Source organism: Carcharodon carcharias, chromosome 26 (genome assembly GCF_017639515.1).
Source record: "Carcharodon carcharias isolate sCarCar2 chromosome 26, sCarCar2.pri, whole genome shotgun sequence".
In the NCBI taxonomy this organism is placed as follows: Eukaryota; Metazoa; Chordata; class Chondrichthyes; order Lamniformes; family Lamnidae; genus Carcharodon; species Carcharodon carcharias.
In genome coordinates, this window is record NC_054492.1 from 19,871,966 (window position 1) to 19,890,388 (window position 18,423).

Consider the following 18,423-nt stretch of genomic DNA (forward strand, 5'->3'; position numbering starts at 1 on the left):
ATTCCTTTTAAACACCCTTTTGAATTTTTCTCCTGGCTTGTTTGCAAACCTCTCCAGGAGATTAATCTTTATTTCCTCAATACCAATGATCTTGGAGAGTTCACAACCTTAGGCACAAAGGCTAAAGCTGCACAATATACTGAGTGGGCACATGAACTGGGATTATCTTGTGTATTAAAAATAACAAGTTATTGTTGCTTATATTTAAACATATGGATCATCTTTGAAACCTCAATGGATGAAGTTCAAAAATCTCAAATTTGTCCAACACCAATTATAACCCATGTTGAATATACAGCAACAATTGAATCACAAAAGCTAGCTGGATTCGAACCTAGATAGGAAATAGGAATTCCGAGGTTTGCCTCAGAGTCCATCCTGAGCCAATCTGGAATTGAATTTGGCCTCAGAATCTTTGATTTAGACAAATGAAAAATTATTACTGCCTGAATGTTAATTGTATATCAGTTGGGTGTTAATTGTATTCAGGTAGTGGGTATTAATTGAGGATTCACCTGTATTCATATATAATGGAAGCAGATTGAAAGAGGGATTATTGGTTAAAGATGCATGTTGTGCAATGTGTACCTCTGTGAATAAATGCTTATTTATGTATAAAGGGTAGGTTCCAATGTTCTCCACCACTGCCTGACGGTGAGTTCTCATATTGAAGAGCTGCTTTATTTAGTGAATCCTCCTGGAAGATGTACACCACTTGAAACCAGCTTGGCCTAAGCTTTGATATCTTATAACCTGCCAATATTCACTGCCGCAGTTCATGTGAATAAAGACCATTAGTATTTCAGGTACGGGCATCAGGTTGGTGGGAGTGTGGGCACCAGTAACAGGAACTGTAGCCCAGTCAGTACTTTTGAGAGATGGGAATAGGATTTGGCAGGGAGTGACAGCAGTTGTTTGGGTTACTCCTCAGCTTGATGAGTTCACTTTGCAAGGAGGAATATGCAGAGTTTGATCTGTGTTTTTTCAGCTTGCCTGTGGACATCATTATTGTCAGGATTTTTCATTGCTGAGAGCTGAGAGATTATGCTAATCTTAGTGAAATTCTTCACCCTATACCAGTGAAGTGGACAATTCTGCTTCACTGCTCTCCCTCTCCTTCCCTTCCCCACGAACCCCTGGCCATGTGGGATTTTTTTCAATTAATAAATTAACCAGCAAGCATAAAATGCTCTTTGTGTTAATTGCTATTTGCTGCCGTGAAATATTCTAGCATTAAAACTAAATTATTTTGTTGCAAAGAACAATGGGAATTAAAATTATGCCTCTGACTCATTCACATGTACTCTCTAGAGGATACAATATTTGTTAATTGATTCACTCTGAATACCTGGAAGGTACAATTACTACAATGTACTATAGTGAAGATTTGGAGATAGTGGAGAATTTGTTAATGAATTAACAGTATTCAGGGGAGAGTTATGTCTGTTGAAATCTTGTGCTTGATCATTCAGGTTTTCAGTAAAATTTGAAAAAAAAAATTAAATTAGTACAGTAAAATTGGGTTATTCGTCACTGTACCAACCGGAATTCTCTATTAACTAGAATTTTTGATATCCCCAAACCCCTGCCAGTTCCAATTTTTAAAAAAAGAAGCCAGCCAGAAACCCACAAAGCTAGCTGAAGGTCGGAAGCAGCAGTTACCACTCAGAGCAACCATCAGTGAAAGTGACAGCTCGACTTTCTTTTTAAAGAAAAGGCTGGTCTGAAGTTCAGGAATAAAGAGTTGATTGGCAGATTCCTGAAACCCCAATGTCGGAAATCCACCGTTTGGCAGAAATTTCTCATCCCTGGGCTGGGCACACTGCAAGAATATAACATACATTTTATAATTTGTTCACATTGTACTGTACAGTCAGATCTGCTTGGGGTGAGCATGCGGGCATCGCGCTCAGAGCTGTTTATCCAAACCACTGAGAGTTCCTATTCAGCTTGGTTTCAGTTGTGGTGATGATCTGTTTGCTTCTCATTTTACTGTGATGCCCTGCTACGCCTGGGCCCTTGACTGCCCAGCTGCTTCCCCTTTCTCCTCAAAGGGCAGCACCCCTGGAATAATGTAAGTCCCCGTTAACTGGCATTTTTGATTAACCAGCACCAGAACTGGATAATAAAAATGTTACTATACTTTGTAAAGTATTATGGTTTGAACTTAATCTTAAATAAGTAAAATGTCAAAATTGTATTACAAAAGGATTATGTGATTCAACTTTCTCCAAATATAGTGTTAAGTGCAATTTAAAAAAAAAATCACCTTGGAGAGTTTGCAAAATGTTGCCAGCTCTTAGCTAAGCAGCCCTTTCTCTTACAATCACCAACTATTATTCACCTTCACAATTCTGGTAAAATACATCCACACAGTCTAATGAGTGAACACAATGTGTTTAATGTTGACTTTTCTTTACCGATTTGGACATTCTTGTCATGCATGCACTGACAAATGATATGTTGGTTAGATTGTGTGGCAGACTTACAGATCATTTATATTAGACAATGTATTTGAGGTGCATTTAATACTGTTTTGGTCTAAAATGGATTTCCTTTAATAGTTCATAATTCACTCCTGATAATGAGGCCTTCAAAAACACCTTCGTATTGGCAAATTGTTAAAGGAGGTTGTATTTGAATAGTTAACTCTTATATTGCCAGCAGATCTAAAGTACAGACTCTTGGCCTGACCCAGATAGTATCGTATTCTCCTCCATTGACATTCCAGGACACCATAGCAAACTATATTACAGTAATCTGGTGCGATACAAGCTCAATGGTAGCACTCTTGCTTCTGAAACAGGTTGAAGGTTCATATCCCATTCCAGGACTCGAGTAAAAACAAGGCCTGACACTTCAATGCAGAGATGTTGTCACCTGACAGCCATGAAACATTAAACCACTTTCCGGCTGCTTGTTGAGGCAAAGGATCCTGTTGCACTATTGGAAGTGAAGCAGAAGTTGACCTGCTGACCTAGCCAATTGTGTCTCTACCATCACTGCCATTGCAGATTCGATATTCGTTTATCTCATTTACTGTTTGTGGGATCTTGTTGTGCACAAATCGGATGGCACATTTGCCTACAAATCAACACCTCAAAAATAAATCATTGACTGTGACACGTTGTGGGATGTCCCAAGACTGTAGAAGGTGTTCTTTCCTGTAGTGATAACTATATAGTGCCGAAATACATAAAACACAATTTACTTTTTCTCAAAATATGTAAATATTTCTAAAAAGCCTCAGATCCAAAATCTTTGGGCTTGAATTTTAATGGGGGTTCTTCAGATCATGCGGTGGAGCTTCATCAGCAACCAATGAAAACTTTGGAGCAATGGGGAAATGTACTATTTTGGTACCCAAATGGCCTTTCTTCTTGTCCTTCTGTCGCCCAGGACCTTGAGACAACTTCAGCAGCATTGTGACTCATCTAGCTGAGATCAGCCAACTCAAAGGATTCAATACTAGCACTTCCTGTGTGTGATGTTTTTATCCAGTAGGGTATCTGGAAAATAATAGATCAACCGTTGATACATACACAGAATACCCAGCCTCTGACCTGCTGTTGTAACCACAGTATTTATCTGCTGGTCCATTTACATTTCTGATCCATGAACCCTCCAGGATGTTGATCCTGGGAAATTCCATGAAGCCAATGCCATTTGATGCCTTGTCTAATGTTGGTTATGATCTCTCTTGCTGGAGGTAGTCATTGCCTGGCACTTGTGTGGAGTGAATGTTAATTGCCAGTTATCAGCCCAAGACAGAGTGTGACATGACTGCTTCAGCATTTGAGCAGCAGCAAATGTATCACCTTCACAAAACAGCTTGTATTTTATTGTGATTTATGTTGGTAACATATAACCATGCATCCAAACACTGCAAGTTATAAATTGGTAGTATTCTCTATGAAGAGTGGGATCTTAAATAAATAAATTCATACATTTTTTTCTTATAGGCATTTCTCCTGTCTGTCATCCAAATACATGTGCCCAGGGGTTCCTGCTGTAATGAGCACTCTGTTGGCCAATATTAATGCATATTTTGCACATACTACAGCTTCAACAAATGTTTCGGCCTCAGATCGATTTGCTGCTTCAAACTTTGGAGTAAGTGCAATATTAGTTATGCATTTTGCATTGAAATCTTATTTGCAAATTAATAAAGGATCCCAGATAATATATGAAAGGACTATTGATGTATGAAAATAAACCAAAAAAGAAACTTGCCCCAGGTTGCAATCCATTTTGTTTCCTTTAAACTGTAGGACTCTATTGATGCAATCAATTTTGAAATTCTGGGTTGGAAGAATTTCAAGGTCCCTAAATAAAACTAAAAATCATACTTTCTTCAGGCTGCACCACTATTGGGTATTGGCACTATGACTGCAATATTTGCCACTTGACTGTAGGAGATCATTGTCACAGAAAGTAACAATGGCTGACTATAAACCAATAGTGTGTGGAAAGTAATTTTTAAAAAGTTCTTAGGACTTATTGAATTCACTTGCCAAAGCTTGAAGAAAATGCTGCTAACCTTCCACTCTAGTGTTAATATTCTTTTAGGTTTCAGTTACTTTAATGTTTGAATTCATTTTGAGTGGCACAGATTAAAGGCCTTGAGTTATACTACCCACCTCATTTCATTTTTAGCCAGGGGAAAGCAGAACTGTGGTTTAGACATGTATATAATTAAAAGAATTGCAAACTCAACTTAACTGCTTAGTAAAATCTGTGAAGTCCAGAAAGTACTGACCAGAGGATTGATTACCTTCAAACATTAGAAATTTCAAGGTAGAAGATTGCCTGGACTTTTTTGTTTTCAAATTAAAGCTTGAAAGATCAGTACTGCAACACTTTCCAAAACTTATGGGGTAGTTCCACTTGATTGGAATCTGTTGCATTCATACTCTGGATTTTCCATCATTGTGTACGCTCATTTGTAGCAACACAAATTATGTAGCTTCACCGTGCTATTGGACAGAAATTTTCAGAAAAAAATTATATTTTGTCAAATTTATTGTACAAAACTAAACCTTTCTAATTTGAAGGAAGTATTAAAAGATGCTCTATGGCAAAGCAACCGAGGAAATTTCTACCAACTTGTGTTGAAAATTGGTGGTATTCATCAATGTTTGAAACAATTAACCAAGATGTAAGTCTAGAAGTTGCTGTTGCCACATGGGGAGACAGTGGCATAGTGGTAATGTAATCTGGGCTAGTAACCCAGAGGCCCTGCCTAATGCTCTGGTTCAAATCCCACCGTGGCAGCTGGTGGAATTTAAATTCAATTACTAAAGCTGGAATTGAAAGTTAGTCTTAGTAATGGTGACCATCACGATCTGTCATAACCCATCTGTCCTTTCGAGAAGGAAATCTGCTGTCCTTACCTGGTCTGGCCTACATCTGACTCAAGATGCACAGCAATGTGGTTGACTCATAAATGCCCTCTGTAATGGCCTTAGCAAGCCACTCAATTCAAGGATAATTAGGGATGGGCAACAAATACTGGCACATCTCAAGAAAGGATGAAGAAAAAGCTTACACTGGAATAAATGTGAGAATTGTGGGCAACAAATTATCGCATGTGTTTAATGCACAGTATTCACCTGATCCACACTTTCTGTGGAGGCACTAAGGCTGTTATTCGCTACTGCAGTTCACCTCTGCAGTATGCTTGTGTATTCATTCCTGCAACCTGTTGTTTTAATAATTTCACCAAGTTACTGACTTGCTGACTGGGACAGTAGATTTCCCTATTTACCAAATCATCCATCAGAATTTTCAACATTATCAGATTTTCTCATAACCTAACTTGTTCTTAAGTGAAAAGCCCCATGTGTTCACATCCTTCCTCATAACTAACTCCCTTCGATGAATAATTGATTTGTAAATAATTTCTTTCTGCAAATAATTTTGTATTTTGAACGAATATGACATGATTCCTAATTAGGTACAAAACACTTAACTGAATAGTTGCATAAGAAATTAAATGCTGAAAACTAATGGTCTGAATGCACAGATTTTCACGATTTTAATATAATTTTTCAAATGCTTAAGCACCAAAATTGATTAAAATTAATAAATATCACTAATCTCCTAAATTGTTCAAACATATCTATATTAGCAATTGCTTCACTATAGATATGGCACAAAATATTTCACAATAAATTGCATTCATTAGGATGGATGCACCAAGAAGCATATTCATAACTACTAACCTCCTAAATTAAACTACTGAGCAGAAAAAATGTATTTCAGCACCCAATTTCATGCAATCACTGACTGACTATGCATTAACTATATTGAAACAAAGTAAGAGAAAGCTATTTTTAATAATGGACAATTTGTTGTAAAACCGTGTGGCAGGTTTCTTTTCCATCAAAAACTCATTAAATCCCTTCTGTTTCCTGAAGACCCGAGTATCCATTCTAAGTTGAAAATATAGTTTCTTAGGAATCAATTAAATGGTGAAAATGAATTATGCATGCTCTTAGAGTTTGTGCTGATTGTCTTAGCAAAATGTGTATTATCTGTAGCTTAGCTGCAACATTACAGAAGAATGTTCTTTATAAATTGCGCTGACACTCCTATTCATCATGATAGTTAAAATTGATTTTTTTGTGTGGAGTAGAAGGTTTTCTAAAATTAAGTCTGATTCTGCATTGGTACACTGCTGGTTTTATCAACATCTGTAATAAAACATTTGAAAGTGTATTTTTACTCTTTCAAGGTAATAGCGAAACAAAGTTCTGCATTACAATGCTGGTACTTAGGTGATAACACCAGTCCAATATAATACAACTAGGAAAGTGGCATTAGTGAGATGGAAGTATTGTAGGAAACTTTAGTTACCCATTATATATCATCATTTTCAAATAAATATTTGTCCTTGAAGAATTAAAAGTTGGCAGTCTCAGGAATGTTTTCCAATGACATACAGAAATTTGTATTTTGTTTTATTTATTTTGCAGAGAGAAAAATTTATAAAGCTGCTAGATCAGTTGCACAACTCGCTGAGGATTGACCTTTCTAAATATAGGGTATGTATAGACAATATGCAATGGTGTTATGGCACAGGTAACTGAATTCTCCTTCACTTCTGATTTCTTCCCACATGAGGAGATCTCCTGTCCCAATGTGTCTATGACTGTGAGGAAATAAATACTTGAACCTTTTACATTTAATGAAAACTTTAGCTCTCGGTTACTAGAGAGGAGCAGTTATAGAACTGGGACGATTTGGTACCAGCGTTGCAGGAGGTAGATTTTCCAAGACTTAATCAGACCGATTTCTCTAAGGTTGATGCCATATATTTTTAAAAATATCACTGCTTTTAACAGAGTTTGAGAGTTTGTTCATTTGGATATTGTGAAAAGTAGTGTCAAGTGACTGAAACTGCTGTTACTGAATAATATTACTCCCCATTTGCCATACATTTTTGACGTTTAGATTACCTTGCTTTCAGACAGATATAGGTGCAGTATTCTTGCTTAGGGGTTGAGATTAATCTATGCCAGCGGTACAAATCAGGTGTTAGTGAATCGGGAGCCAATTTTTCCACCATGCCAGTTTTTTTATTTCCATTTGATTTGGAACCAGCTAAAATGGGAAAGTGAGACTAGAAAATGAGCCTTGAAAAAGAGTTTTAACCATTGTTAAGCTGCCAATTCTGGTAGGTTTATAGATCAATGGCAGTGAGTTAAAACTCACGTTTGCAATGAGTTTTAACTAATGTTCTACGAACTTCAGTGAAAAGAACATTGGCCGTGGTAAAAAATCAGCTGAGAGTCACTAGAAACCTGTGGTGAGCTGCTGACTAATTTCACCCCTTAATGCATGGTAATTATATAAGAGTAGAACCTTGCTGGATGAGGATTAGCCATTGATCTATAAACCTAGCAGCATCGGTTTCAAAGGGTATGCATGGACACAATCTAATTGGACGTACTTTCTTAATTGCTTCTGTAAGCTAAGAAAGACTGGATAATTGAATGCTAAGGAAATGAAGAATTCACATTTTTTTAAAAAAAAACTACATGGTGTCCTTCCTCATACAATGAAAAATCTAGTCTGAAGTTCACTGAAACAAAACTAATTTAGATCCAGCTTTTCTCTCTTCTACTGGAACCATTGACTAATGCACATAATCTTATATTCAATAACAATAGATGTTTCCATCCACATTTGGGAATGTGGAGTCAGCATGGATTATTCCACTGAGTTTTATTAATTTTGGAGTGGAAGGCTGATACTTTTGAGAAGGAACAAAATGAGAGAATTGAAGCTTATTAAGACAACAAGAATTCTTTTCTCCAAATGGGTGCTGCACCCTCAGAAATGGAAGCCACTGGAGATGAGGAGCATCAGCCTGCGCAGGCAGGGCAGAGTGCTGGGCATCAGAAGGTCAGAGGAGTGGGAAGAAGGGCACCAAGGAGAAGGAGACAATATCCTGGGTCTACAGGTGAAGAGACCTGAACATGACCGAGAACTTGTGCCAATGGAGACTGTGACTCTTTAGGCAGATGGTCACAGACATCTGTGCACTCAACACTATGGACCACTACAACATCTCACAGGTGGCTGCACACTGGTGCACCACCCCTAATTATGTCTGTAGCGGGAAAGCTCGTGCATGAGCAGAGAAGGTTAAAGGAAGATTTAATAGAAATTAAAATTTATTATAGGTTTTGATAGAGTAAATAAAATCTGTTTCTTCGGGCTAGGATAATCACTAATCAGAGGACACAGATTTAATATAATTTGCAAAAGAACCGGAAGGAAGATGAGACAGTTTGTCATGCAGTTTGTTGTTAGGGTCTGGAATGCATTGGATAAAAGGGTGGCAGAGTCAGATGCAAAAGAAACTTTCAAAAGGGTATATAAAGGATAATGCTTGAAAATGCTTTGTGGGGTTTTGGGAAAAGAGCTGAGATGTGAGGCTAATTGGATAGCTCTTTACAAGAGCTGGCAAAGACACAATGGACTTCTATGATGCAAAATTTGGTGATTCTATGAAACTGGTTGAACTTGATTAAGTAAGTTGGATTGATATGTTGAAATTAAAAATCAAGTAACTATTTCTGGATGATCATTGAACGCCAAGCATTAGATTGTGACGAGGAGCATTGTTGATACATCCAGCAGCAAGCCTGATCTGAATTGCTGAAGTATTCCCTTTGGGCATTTGGTCTCAGGAGGAAAATTCAGGTATCAGCCATGACTCCAGTTGGTGGCACTCTTGCCTCTGAGTCAAGATGTGGATTCAAGTTGCACTCTCGGACTTCAGCACAAAATTCTAGGCTGACACTCCAGTGCAGTACTGATGGAGTGCTGCACTGTCAGAGGTGACGTTTTTTGGATGAGCTGATAAACCAAAGCCCCATCTGCCCTCGAGATGGACATGAAAGATTGCGTGACTCTATTTCAAAGAAGAGCAGGGTGTTTATTCCCTTTTGTTTTGGCCAATATTTGTCCCTCAGTCAACATCACAAAACAGATTATCTGGCCATTATCATATTGCTGTTTGTGTGAATTTACTGTGCTCAAGTTTGTTGCTGCATTTTCCACATTACACAATAACTGCTTCAAAGGTACTTCATTAGCTGTAAAGTACCTTGGTACATCCAGTGATTGCTAAAGGCACTATCTAAGTATAAGTATTTCTTTCTTACTGTAGCTGTTTGTAAACTTTAAGAGGCAAGAGTGTGATTTTCATATCTGCAGACTGCTAGCTCCTGGTCACCATGCAATACAGTAACTGGCTTTATTTCTCTTTTCTATTAAGGTTGTTTTGTATTCTGTGTCACATGAAATGGAAAGGTCATCAACCTGACACATTCATTTGGTTTCTTTCCCCACAGATGCTAACAGACCTGCCGAGTACTTCCAACATTTTCTGTATTTATCACGTTTCTGTGTTATTTTCCCCAGGATAATTTCCCAGCAACTAATCCAGAAAGACTGCAAGACCTGAAATCAACTGTGGACCTTTTGACCAGCATTACCTTTTTCCGAATGAAGGTGGGTTGTTGTTCGACTTAGTGGACTATTATTTGGAATGTAGGTAATTTATTTTAAGCAAAGACGACTTTGCTGATTACTTTTCACAACAAATATATTGTGCAAAAGGATTTTTTTTCATTTGACTCCATGTGGTATGGATTTTTTTAAACTAATTGTTTTCCCTGGTGACTTGACCCTAGTAGCAAGCACTGACTGCAGTGCCAAATTGACGTGGAATCTAAAGTACAACGCTGTGCCATATGGTTATCGCTCTTGCAAACCTGACCATATGATCCAACATCTGTTATCTGAAAAAAGCATTTTAAAAGTTTGTGTTAATTATATTACTGAGCAGTTTTGTTTTAACTGAGCCTTTTTTGTGACTCTAGGTCTAAAGAAATTACAGGCTACTCTAATGTTGTTTGTCATGAGTGGCCATTTCAGTGGAGTTTACTGCACTACCATAAACAATGGGCCAATTCTTCCAGTCTCCAGATTGTCAGGGACCGGAGGTATGACTAAGATGTACATCAGGACCCTGTGGTAGTCCTGATGTTCTGACCTCCGAGGGAATTACCCAGGAAGTTTCAACTTCTGCTGGGCAATTCCCCTGCTCCCCAGGCCCTCTGTGGATCTGTCTGACTCTTGGGACAGTTCCGCAGTACCTAGCTGCGTAGTTACCCAGGAAATGTTAGATAGATTAAAATCTAGTCTAACTGTTGGGTAACTCCAAAATTGACCCCCCCCCCCGCCACAACCTAAATGCTCACTGAGAACACTGCCCCACCCGACTACCCCTTCCCATCCCAATGACGACCCACCTGACTACAGTCCCGATCATCCGACTACGCCCCGACCACTTGCCCCCTACCTACCCACTTGCCCCCCCCCCCACCATTCTCACATCCATTCTTGCACCATTCAGACTGAACATTTAAACTTACCATACAGCAGCTAGTGCTGTAAAAGGGGGCTTGTTTTGTCTTCCCCGACTCTACTATAGTCTGTGGGAGTTCTTCAAGGGATGCTGCGCTGCGCGTTTTTAGGACAGCCGGGTTCGAAAGACCCTGGTAGAAATGGGGAACACTGCCAGGTCAGGTAAATTTCCAGACATGGTGGCAATCCAATGATGATTGCTGCTCCTCTAAAGATCCAGACCCATTATGTCACATGAACCGACAAAGGTCATATATGGAACTGCACCTTCTTACTACACACTCCCTTCTCCCCTGCAGCTCCACCCCCCTAACAGAGAAATTATTTATTCATTATCATGCTCTTTGGAGCAAGAAAAGGCCATTCAACCTATTGAATCTGTTTCTTCTACAGACCAAGTGCAATCTTCCCTGATATGCTCCTCTCAACCCTGCATTTAAAGTACTGAACACCAACTGCCATCATCTACACCCCCAGTTGCGGCCATTCACCAATCTCCCTGATCACCCCAGCCCCCTACGCCCTTACTTCCAATCTTCAGAGAATGTTTGTCCCACGTATTACCTTGTTGGGAAGAAATGAAATGAGCCAGGCCATGGGTTGCTGTATAATAAAAATGTGATGAGGGAAGTGAAGGAAAAGACTTTCGCAACATGTCATTTGCTGTACCCCCTTAAAAGCGACAGTTCTCACCAAAAACAATGCCGCATTATTTGTTAACATAGTATCCATGGTTTGAGGAAAATATTTTATTTATAAAATGAGAATGACTTTGCCCAAGAGCAGTGAACTTTTGGAATGTATTATTCATATTTCTATTAACAAACATGCCCAGAGGATTGATTAGGAAAGAAAGTTCAAGACGAGAAAAGACTCTGCAGTTCGTTTAACTAGTTTCAGAACTAATATCCCTCAATCCTTCTCTTTTTCATTTAGCTTTGTTCCTGTATAACTGAAGAACATTCAATCAGTTGTGTTTCCATTTTTTCCCCCTTGCCAAATTTCTTTTATCCCCTTCTGAAAATGCTGACTGTATGCTGGGGTACAGCTCTTGGATACTGGGTACTGTCTCATACCTCATCCAAGTGATCATTATCCATGTTTGAGCCTGACAGATCAGAAGGTTATTCAGCAGCTAGCACAATTTCTGCACCCCCTCCACGCCCACCCAAACACCGCAAACACAATCACTCACTCACTTCCAGCAGTGATTAATGGTCAATGATCAGTGCTAGGAGCTCCAGTGAATTTTGTCCTCTCTAGCCCAGAAACTGACCCAGCTGATCAGCTACCTCAGGAGTTACTGAGCCAAAATGGGAAGCAGTTTTTTTAAAACCCTGGACTGAGAACTATCCTTTTTGCAGCCTGGACAATCCTTAGACACGAGTGGAGCTGCAAGTAACAGTCATTGTTAAACCATAAATTAAGGTTTCACAATCAACAGTTTTTTTTTTTAAAAAATGATTCCTACTGCATTAGTGATTAAGTTTGAAATAAAATTGGAACCTGAAATCTAAAACCTGTGGCTTCACCACAATTGATGACTTTATGTACATCTCATAATGTTCCTCAACTGGATAAAGAATTGTTCTTGCTCTTAATGCCTCAGAGTGCAAAATTGTTGACTTGTTGATAATTTATGATTTCAGGTTCAAGAACTACAGAGCCCTCCAAGAGCAAGTTCTGTGGTGAAAGACTGTGTCAAAGCTTGCTTGGACTCAACCTACAAGTATATTTTTGACAACTGTCATGATCTGTATAACCAGTTGGTTGATCAGGTAATACATTTTTCTCAATACCTTGTAAATACTGTATTTAAAGACTCCATGATTGCTGAGATAATTATCTGATGAGCTGCACATCGAAGAGATGTTTAAAAGATAGGCAGTGTTTATAAGCTGAGCCCAATAATCAGGATGGCAGTTATGTTAGACACATTTATGTACAGTAATTTAAAATCGCTCAAGTTCTAACTAGGACACTTTTTATCTTTATAACGCTGCATTGAAGGTACCCATTGAATCAACATCTTAATATTATTCCACACTTTCAGTCAACAGAGAGGTTTATTGATTTCATTGAGGTTCATCTGACACTGAGAGAGTGTTCCCACTGCTCAGGGAGCCTAAAATACGGGGGCACAGTCTCAAGATAAGGGGCCGATCATTTAGGATGGAGATGAGAAATTACTTCATTCAAAAGATTGTGAATCTTTGGAATCTCTGCCCCAAAGGGTTGTGAATGCACCACCGTTGAATACATTTAAGGCTGGGATATTACAAATTTTTGGTGTCTCCAGGAGTCGAGGGATATGGGGAATGGACAGGAAAGTAGAGTTGAAGCCCATGATCAGCCATGATTGTACTGAATATCAGAGCAGGCTTTAAGAGCCATACGGTCCACTCCTGCTCCTGTTCCTCCTCCTTGTGTTCTTGTGTAAACTACAAGTCAAATACTCATTATAATACACAAGCTAAATATAGATGGCCTCACTGTTTCAGAAAACCAGCACTGAGCTAATTTTCCTGTCTTATTGTCATGCTCATCAATGTGGTACAATTTGAATGTTCACAAAGTTTAAAACTAAAGATAATGATAATGGGAGCAATCAGTGATAATTGGGACTGTCATGGCTTGAAGAAGTAAAACAAGCACCAAGAAATCCTCAGGCTAGCACAGAACTACAAAGTACTTCACAATTTTACAGTGCAGTTTGCCATTTTATTTTTCCTTTAATAAGTATTTAGTTTGAATCAATTGTTATAATTACCTAGTTCATTGTTCATAATACTATCTTAGAGATAATTTTTAGTCCCGGGAAGATTAAAGTTTAACTGTAGAAGATGAGGTAAATGCAACTAAAGCAACTTGAGGACTATATGCAGTTTTTTTGTTTTTATATTATTATAATTAAAAGGTTGGGCCCATATTGCCTTAAGGGGTTAACGGAGGTAAGATCATAAAACAGCAGCTGAGCATACTTAGCTGGAGATTTGGAGACGAGGTGTCTACACTCTTTGCAAAGAGTTGCAGCCCAGAGAGTTGTTTTGCTTTGGGAGTTAGAGCTACAATTAATTTAAAAGCATTCAGTGATCCCTGGAAGACTCTTTTCACGGTGATGGATGGAACTTAAGAAAGTTTCAGGGTTCAATTTATCTGTTTTTTCTTGTGGAGTAAGCGTTCTGTTCAGGGGAAAAGGCCACATTGAAAAGGTGCTGCTGTAAGTAGGCTTCAGGCAGCAGAAGTGTTGCTGTTAGCTGGCTCTGTGTAGTTGGGGCTTAAGAGAAGTTGCAGGAGTCATATGAAAGCTCGAGAGATGTCCTGGGGAGCTGAAAAGATGGCAGAAATTCATTGGCTCCTTGCTGGCAAGGGTTAGGGCTCAGAAGAAGCCCTGGGAGTCATTTTTAGCTTGGTGTAGCTGAGGAGATTGGAGCTTGGTGAAATCCAGGGGCAGTGTCAGCCAGCCTAGTGAAGCTAGCTGTCTATTAAAGAGCTGCAATAGTGCCAGTAATTAGAGGCTGGAATGTAAATTCCAAAATCCAGGGGAACGGAATGTTGGGAGATGAAATTGAAACCCTGGGAGGTGTGCAGTCATTGAGGCCGTCTGAGTTGGAGCAGCTTTGAGGGAATTGCAAGGCTTGATCTTCGAAAGTGAAAAGTTTGGAGTCCCTTGTGAGTTGCAGTGAGATTGGTTGACTTGGATTTTTACTGACATCTGGGTGGGTTGTTGTGAAATCCATGGGATCTGTCTTGGTCACATTTCCAATTTATTGTGCTGTGTGGTGTGTTTGACCACAGTTTGCGTGTTAATTCACATGTACCTCATATTAACCCTGAATGTTAGAGTATAAGATAGAAATTGCAAATTGTTTTATCTTTTTGACCTTATATAGTAAAGTTTATTTCTGTTTTTTCAAAACCCATGGAATCATGTGGCTTTATTCTCTTAGGAAGTGTCTTGAATCTCCAACTTTGTCTACTTTAAACAAAATGTTATTGGTCCCTAATTGGATTGTACGAAAACCGTGGGATTCTGGTCCAAGATCATAACACTGTTTCAAATCCTTATCCCTCTTCCAGTAAAACATGGCCTCTAGAAAGGCCTCTCTTTCTGGGTTGGACAGCTGTGACAGGGAACAGGTGTGCTTGGCCTACAAACCTTTCTCTGTTCCTAACTCTCAGACAGACATGGTTAGTTGGCAGCAGTACAAACAGATGGACAACAGAAGATACTAGCAACATGACGGCAAGGTGAACACAGGCTGGAACCATACAGCAAAATGAAAAATCTGGCTGTGAGCTATACAGCCAAATAATCAGAAGGTCGAATGAAAGGCTAGAGGTAATGGATAATAGGCTGGATATGTGATGAGCACGTACAAAAACTTGCATTGCACTGGGCAGACAGGCAAGAGGTACAGAGAGGCAAGAAGCAGTGAAATAGAGTGGCAAGCAGTAGATGAAGTGAATATTAGGGCAGATAGAGTACCAGATGAAGATCAGTAGACCAAACCTCAATATGTGGACTGTTAGTTTGAGTCCAGGGAAGAGGATCAGAGTGAAGCTATAAAGATTATAGGTTGAGACTTGCAGAAAGTGAGTAGCTTCAATAACTGAGCTCAGTGATGGCAAAAGATGGAAGTGTGGAATTGGAAATTAAGCAATGGATTAGCTTTATTTGGAGTAATTGGAGGAAGTGCAGTGGAATGTTGTGTGATAGAAAAGTATCTCTGAAACTGGAAAGAAAAAGAAGAATCTACAAAGCAATTTTGAGACCTGCCTTGTTACATGGTGCAGAAACTTGGGCAACATAAGGAAGAGAGGAACAATGTCTGGATACTAATGAGATGTGGATGCTGAGATGGATGTTGGAGTGATGAGAAAGGACAAGATCAGGAAGTGCATCAGGGGCTCAGTGAAGATTGTGGAGTCTTCAAAGTAACCGAGCAGAGATTGAAATGGTATGGTCAATTTTTGTGGGGAGAGAGAGAGAAGAAATGTGTTGGGACAAGTGATAGAAATAGGATTCACATCAAGAAGAAGAGGAAAGCCTAAGACCAATTGGAAAGGTATGGTGGAGAGATAGAGTTAGATGCAGCAGAATTGGAAGGTGAATGGATGACTGTCTGGAGGAGATGGAAAAGGGAGATCAACCAGAATTGTGGTGACCTCGAGTAAAATGAGAGAAGCGGAAAGAAGATAAAGGTAAGTTTATCCAGTTTCTTGCCAGTTATCACTTTTTTGTATCTTAACTGTGTTGCAAACCTTATTACCTGCATGCAATTTCTCACCTTGGCTAAGGTCCAAGGTGGTGACTAAAAGGAGGTTCTCAAAACTATATCTCAAGAAACTTGATTGATTTTTCACTTTATTGGTATACTTTACTAACTGCTCATTGTTGCTTGGTTATATTTATACGTCTTTAGTATCTCATTGGAAAGTTCATATACCGAGGAATGCTGTGAGACCCAGGCAGAGGTGAATGGTGGTTGGCTGGTGGGTCTCCAGGGAAGGGGTTTGTTAGCAAGGGGAGGGGCTCTGGTGTCTCTGGGGAAGGGAGAGGGATTATCAGCAAGGGGAGGGGCTATCTTTCAGCAGGCTCCCCCCCCCCCCCCCCCCCCCCCCCCCCCACCCCCTCCTGTGCCGAGTCCCTTGATCAGGCACTGTCAGTCTTTGAACAAGGGACCCCTCCCATCCTGCCAGAAGCCTGCAAGCAACCCCAACAGGGCTTCCCACATACTGAGTCCCTTGTCTGTGGTGGCAGGATAAAGCCCTTAAATGGTCATTAATCTTCCACTTAAGGGTCTCAGTTGGTGGTGGGGCAGGAAGGTCATGCACAGGCCTCCCTGCCTTAGACTTAATTGAGGCAGAGGTGGGAAGGTGGTGGGGTCCCCACCCGCCTGACTAAATACTCCGCTGTCACCAGACTCACCATGGGGAAGGGCGTTAATTTCCATCCACTGTTACTAGAAATGTACACGTACACCCGTTAACAGAATGAAGCCATATTGCTAGTTATACTTCCCCAAAGTGACATGTCCTCCATTCACTCACGTTTCCTAGTTTAGGTCACATCAAATTGTTCAAAGTTCTTCCGCTGTGGTTGACACAGACAACCAAAGCTTGTAAAATTGCTGCAGCCTCTTACATTTCTCCTAGCTCCATTTCATATCGTCTGCCCTTTCTTGGATACTCTCATCTGAGCAGGGCTGGGTGCAGGTTCGGGGACCCAGTTATACTCTGTGCTTCTGGAGATGTGCCCCCCCCCTCCCCTCCCCCCCACCCCCTCACCCCCCGCCTTGCTGATAATCCCTTTCCCCGGAGACTCCTGAGCGCCCGTTCCCCTTGCTGACAAACCCCTTCCCTGGAGACTCACCAGCCCCTCCCCTTGCTGATAGCCCCCTTCCACAGAGATCCACTGTTACCCCACTTCCATTGTATTTGAATGCTTCTGCCCGTTTTTAGATCCTGAAGTATCTTTGGATTATGTCCCCTCAGGGTGAGGGGGTGAAGGGGAAGTTTAAGAGAGTGAGGATTAGGGGAGCTTTACACTGATCTGAAGAACTGGGCTGATGTCTCTGTGAACGGAGGCGGTTCTTTTAACCTGGCCATTTGGGCGTTGGCTCACCTCTGCTTTGGGCTGTCTCGCCTTCCAAGACACACAATTTCCGCCTGTCAGCGTGGAATCACAACGTCGGAAAATTCCTGACTCCCACTTCCTGCCCCGATGATGAAAATTTGGCCCCACTAGTCACATCCAATTAGCCAATTAGAGTACTTGCCCATGATCCCTACTCTGTGGGGCTGGATTTTGCATTTCTTGGTGAGGTGAGGAAGGCGGAATGGAAACTAAGTGGTCTGCTTGCTCCTGCCCCTGCCTTCCCTGCCTGCCCAATCAAGCATCAGATGGCCAACTAATGGCTGTTCGGCTGGAAGGGGGTCAATTACAGGAGCAAACGGGGTTCCGCACCCACTTGGCACTGTAGGCAGGGATGTCATGGGGCAGAGTGGTAATTCCCCACACAGTCATTCATGGCTGGAATTGTATTGAGAGCCCCTGCTCTCTGAATCAGGTATTTATTTTTTATTGAAGGCACACAAAAGTGTTTAAAAAAAAAAATGACTTTTTTAAAAAAAATACAGGAGCTGCCCCCTTCTCCCAGCAAGTTTTGCTGGTACATTCAACCATGATCTCAGTGACAGGCCTTTTCCTCCAGTCTTTTGCCACCTCATCACAGCTGCTGTAAAACACTCCCAAACCTTCTCATGTCCAGCACCTGAAAAATGCAGCAGGCAACGAAAAACCACAGGTGATTGGGTCATTACAAGCTCAATAGCTTTTTTAAAATTCATTTTTATGGGATGTGGGTGCCGCTGAATAAGCTGGCATTTATTGTTTGTTAATTGATTATTTCAAAATGGAAGGCGGACTGCTGAATTCCCCACTGCTCACCGTCCTTACGCTGGGACACTAGCATG

General features: G+C 40.4%; 1 protein-coding gene across 5 annotated transcripts in view; it reads left to right on the forward strand.

Annotated features, from left to right (window-relative positions):
• The window catches only part of LOC121269822 (protein unc-13 homolog C-like), a 599,906-nt gene that overhangs the window by 371,355 nt on the left and 210,128 nt on the right, over positions 1 to 18,423 (forward strand). For all 5 annotated transcript variants that reach the window (XM_041174809.1, XM_041174810.1, XM_041174811.1 and 2 more), the window contains 4 exons: positions 3,963 to 4,113; positions 6,978 to 7,046; positions 9,937 to 10,026; positions 12,594 to 12,722. In XM_041174809.1, the coding sequence (XP_041030743.1) occupies positions 3,963 to 4,113; positions 6,978 to 7,046; positions 9,937 to 10,026; positions 12,594 to 12,722 (439 nt within the window). The remainder of the gene's footprint in view (positions 1 to 3,962; positions 4,114 to 6,977; positions 7,047 to 9,936; positions 10,027 to 12,593; positions 12,723 to 18,423) is intronic.